The sequence below is a fragment of the Etheostoma spectabile genome, chromosome 9 (assembly GCF_008692095.1).
Source record: "Etheostoma spectabile isolate EspeVRDwgs_2016 chromosome 9, UIUC_Espe_1.0, whole genome shotgun sequence".
NCBI classification, from domain to species: domain Eukaryota; kingdom Metazoa; phylum Chordata; class Actinopteri; order Perciformes; family Percidae; genus Etheostoma; species Etheostoma spectabile.
Genome location: NC_045741.1, coordinates 13,673,854 through 13,678,469, shown reverse-complemented (window position 1 = coordinate 13,678,469; position 4,616 = coordinate 13,673,854). Strand labels below are relative to the sequence as shown.

General features: G+C 41.7%; 1 protein-coding gene across 2 annotated transcripts in view; it reads right to left on the bottom strand.

The window, feature by feature from the left end:
• The window catches only part of hmcn1 (hemicentin 1), an 83,702-nt gene extending 79,969 nt beyond the window's left edge, over window positions 1–3,733 (bottom strand). Inside the window, exon 1 of one of the 2 annotated variants that reach the window (XM_032524875.1) lies at window positions 3,018–3,733. In XM_032524875.1, coding sequence (XP_032380766.1) covers window positions 3,018–3,273 — 256 coding nt within the window. In that variant the 5' untranslated portion in view covers window positions 3,274–3,733. The remainder of the gene's footprint in view (window positions 1–3,017) is intronic. The other variant, XM_032524874.1, reaches the window with a different exon arrangement.
• Between the last annotated feature and the right edge of the window lie 883 nt (window positions 3,734–4,616).

Here is a 4,616-nt window from a genome sequence, read left to right as displayed (position 1 = left end):
TGCCCCCAAAAGATTAAATCATCGATAGCCGATGGGTTCTGAGATCGGCAACACTATGAATGCCTTCCAGGAAAGTCCCAAAGTGGACTATATGACAGCAGCTACAACCACTTTTCCATTCAGACATCGTCAGACAACAGATTCCATTAACTAGCATACTTCTATCATTAGCTCTAAGTGTGTGTTGGGAGTGTTCACATCCAGATTGGGAGAACCATGTGGGATTTTGTAGCCACTTTTATATGGTTACCATTCATAGGACAATGTAGAATAACAAAAATCAAAACAAGCAAGTAATTGAAGATGGCACAATCTCGAGACATCAGTGATTAATAGCATCCTGGAAAGGGTCCAAATCTTTATTTATTACAAATGCTTTGCAACCAAACATTAAATATAATGGCTTAATTTAAGTTTATGCTAACTTGTTGCTTTTGGATATTTAAAATTGGAGGACTACACTGCTAACCAATATGGAAAAAAGGAAAAAGGTGCCACTTTTGATGTAGATGCAAACACCCTCAAATTAAAGCATTTTAAGGATTTCGAATGGAGCAATAAGGTAATAATGAATGATAACCTTATTGTTCCATTTGAAATCTGTTATGCTTATGTTAGTGCACAGCTAACACAACAAAAAATTCCTTAATGGTGTCATTGTTTTCTGGACATTAGCTACTTTAGAGAGATGTTCATGTTCACAGCTGTTATTAGGATAGAATTTTAAAGGGAGTTCTCTGATAAAGTGAATATTATTTTCAAAAGTAACCTTGGTATGAAATGATAACAACAGGTTGGCCAAAAATTCATCCCTATCACTGTTTTATTAAAGTGTATTCAGACTGTAGTGCTAAATACACAACCCCTGTGCCTCAGTGAAATGACTAAAATATCCTCTTGCTTTCTTTCTTTTTCTCCCTGCAGGACGGAGGAAGGGGGGAGGCTTCCTGACTGATCTTCCCACACAAGCCTGACCCCAATACCCAGGCATCCTCCTGACACTCTCGCTTCACGCACACAGACAAGCACACACGCACACACAGGCCGAGAGACACAAAGATACACAAACACACACTCTAATGTTTACCGTGTCAGATTGCAGTGTAAATAAAGGGGAAGCTCCGGCCTCTGATTTAAAAAGAGCCAAATCAAACAGGAGGGACTGTGTTATCGCACTGGGTCGGATAGAGAATATGGATCAGTGTCAGAATGAAACAAACCCAAAATAAAAGTTCTTTTGAAAACAAAGCTGATTCTCTCTGAGGATCTGGGATATTGTCAGAGAAGGACTAAAAGTGAGGCAAGGGTAGAACAACATTTGGAGAAATGCTTGCAGTGTACTCTGCTAATCATTCCTCTATTCCTGGAGGGGGTGGGGGCGGGGGGGGGGGGGGGGGGGGGGGGGGGGGGGGGGGGGGGGGGCATCCTGACATCCTCGTAAACATTTTAAGAAGCAAACGAACGTCACTTGCTGGTCAATACCAAATTTCTGAATCAAGCTGCTGCAACTTCAGTTTACTGTAAGAGGAGAAATGTATAATTACTTCCTAGTGACAGTATAGTAGTAACATTTGCTTTTAATCAATTGTTGAAGTTGGATACATGTTGTAATCACAGAATTCCTTCACTATTACTGCTTCGTCCAGGATACAATGCATCACAGCTCTTTTATCATCTGCTAACGATCTAAGATTTACTTTCCCCCCTGAAGCACACAATAATGAATTCATCATTTATTACACTTGCGTATACGGGGCATATTTCTTCCTTGTAGATAATTATTATTCTAGGCACAGACTCTGTGATGGAGGCATTGAGCTTGATAGGAATTTGAGACATGCTGAAATTCAGCAAAGGAGAGCAAACATCTGGAAAAGGAATATGTCTCTTCAACACACATATCACCTCTGTCGATTCCTCTCGTTCTTTTTCTCTGCAGTTGCTAAGTGTATTCCAGTTAAGTATATTTTAAACATATATATCACAAAGTAGCGAGGGGGAAGCATATCTAAAAAGACTCAAATCACAATTTTGGCAGGATACTACCCAAATACTACAAAACAATTCAAATCAGTCTATTGTAAGAAATATTTGAAATAGCTAAGACCCTAAACAAAAGATAGCTATTGAGTGAAACACACACTCTGACTTTCCCTCTGTCATTTCTGCCACTAACTGTCTCTGTCTGCTCTTGCTTTTGATGGGTTTTTTTCGCAGGTGGACATTTAACATGTCTCACCTCCAAATCAGCACACAAACCCCCTTCACATGGCATCACAGCAGCCTTTGATGGTGCTTTCGCAAGCAGGTAAGTGACCTCTCTTCCTCCTCAGAAAATAGTGATTACAGAGACTTTAGAATGTCTACACAAAGTCTTTACATCACCAAAACTTTTAAACTTTATACGTCAACTTCAATAATGTGGTTTCGATGGTAAAGATGCATTTTACTTGAAAGTGATGTAACTAATGTAAGTTACATTGTTTTCATTACCATACTACATTACAACTGCCAAATAAGACTCAAATGAGTCCTGGTTGTTTAACACTAATTATACAGAACTTCTTATTTTTACATGACAGTCCATATGCCAGTGTTACTGTTATATAGCCCAATGATATATTGTCTGGGCATTATTAGCTGTTCAGAATGAAAGAGCACCCAGGGGTGATGATAATCATCAAGTTGCATTGCAAACCTAACGCCACACTAACCCTGGCGGAATGCTAATGATAGTGACCGCCAGGCTGAACATCTGTGTGCAGACACAAAATCCCCCAGAGTCCCTCCTCTGGAGGTGTGAGGGACATTAGGCATTCAAAGGGCGGATTGTGAGCAAACTATTACATTTCTCACTTTTCTATGTGCTTTTGTCGTAACAGCGAAGAGTAAACTCCAAATAGGCCTAATCCCAAACGTGTGCAGACAGGTTACAAAGAAAGCTAAAACACAAATGGCATGCGTAAAAAAAGTGACCACTGTAGAATTATACTTTCACTCCACATGCTTTACATTACCTGGATCGTGGAAGGGGACCAAGGCAAAGTTATACAGAGTTTTCTGTGGTCTGTTCAGGGATGTTTCCAAAATCTTGGACGCGCCCTCGATGACCTGAACCAGGTCGTCGTACATGGAGCCGGTTACATCAAAGACGAATGCCAGGGTGGATGCTCCCTCCGGGATGTCCTCCTTTGTGGTCCCGGTCCCGGTGTCTTGCCCGGCGGAAAACGCCACTGACAGCGCAAGGGCCAACCACACAAATCTGCTGCCCATTTCAGATTCAAGATGCTTCTCAAGCAAAGTTCTTGAGTATTTTGTTCTCGCCAGTTAAACCTCAGGGTGAATTTCGAAATAAACGAAAAGACATCGGGCTCTTAAAAATGGACTGGAACGTATTTAGAACAACTTACAAAGGGAATAGATGGAGGAATCTCTGAGTTTTCGTGCGCGTCTTCTTTCTGCAGTTTGTGTGCGCACAAGTCGCAGCTTCTCGTGAACTGATCTGCGCAGCAGCTGCGGCAGTGCCTGTCGTCTGCTGTCTGCAGACTCAGGAGCCCTTGTTCAGCTATGTCATACAAAGACCACCTCTCAGCTGGCCAGAAAGTATTCAAGGCGCAGGCTACCCCATGCAGAATCGCGGTGCTCTGATTGGACGAGATGTTTTGGGGGAATTCGAGGGACCGGGTGTGCGTATAATTTACTTTTCGACGTTACACAAAGAGCTGCAACGCTGCCATGTTTCCCGTGATCCAATACACGGTCATAAATGTGTATTGTTGTTGGACTTATATGCCAGCAATGCACTTATCATATATAAATCTCATTGATTTAGTTTCGAGAACCAATTAGGAGTCTGAAGCGATTACATGCAAATGATTAGAAATGCAATTAATGTCGAACTATAGTTAATCATAAAACTCGGACACAAAGTAAACAAGAGTGTAATTAAGGCCGGTCATCGGGGGCCCGGACGGCTCAGTTAGTGGAGCGGGAGCCCAAGTGTGGGGGTTTGCTCCTCGAGGTGGCGGGCTCGGGATCGACTCCGGCCTGCGGCCGTTTGCTGCATGTCGTTCCCCCTCTCTCTCCCTTTTCATGTCTTCGGCTGTCCTTTCAAAATAAAGGCTGAAAATGCCCCCAAAATATAATCTTTAAAATGCCGATTCTATGCATAATGCATGAGACAAGCTGGTTTGAGACAAGGACAATCAAAAATCAGCTCTTCATTGATTGTGAACTCTCTGCCTCCACCTGGCGGTTGCAATTTGACCTCACAGTCAATTGCCTCCAACATAAAGCACATTTTTTGTGGTGTGCAATGGACAGTTTTCCATTATTAGGAATAGATGTCCAAACCACTATCGTTAAAAAGTCTTGATAGGAGATCTTTTGTAAATGTATTGAAAAAAGGTGGCAAAACACAACACCATCAATTAGCAAAGAGTTTTATATGAGTGAAAAAAACAGGAAAAGTGAAACATGGAAGTAAATAACCACATTGTTTGAGTAAAAGACTGACCTATTATAATACAGCAATGTCTAGTTTGGGCTCCTTGCCATGTTTCAGATGTCTATGAGTGGTTCCTCCAAAGAGACATTTAAACTTCTCACATGGTTTA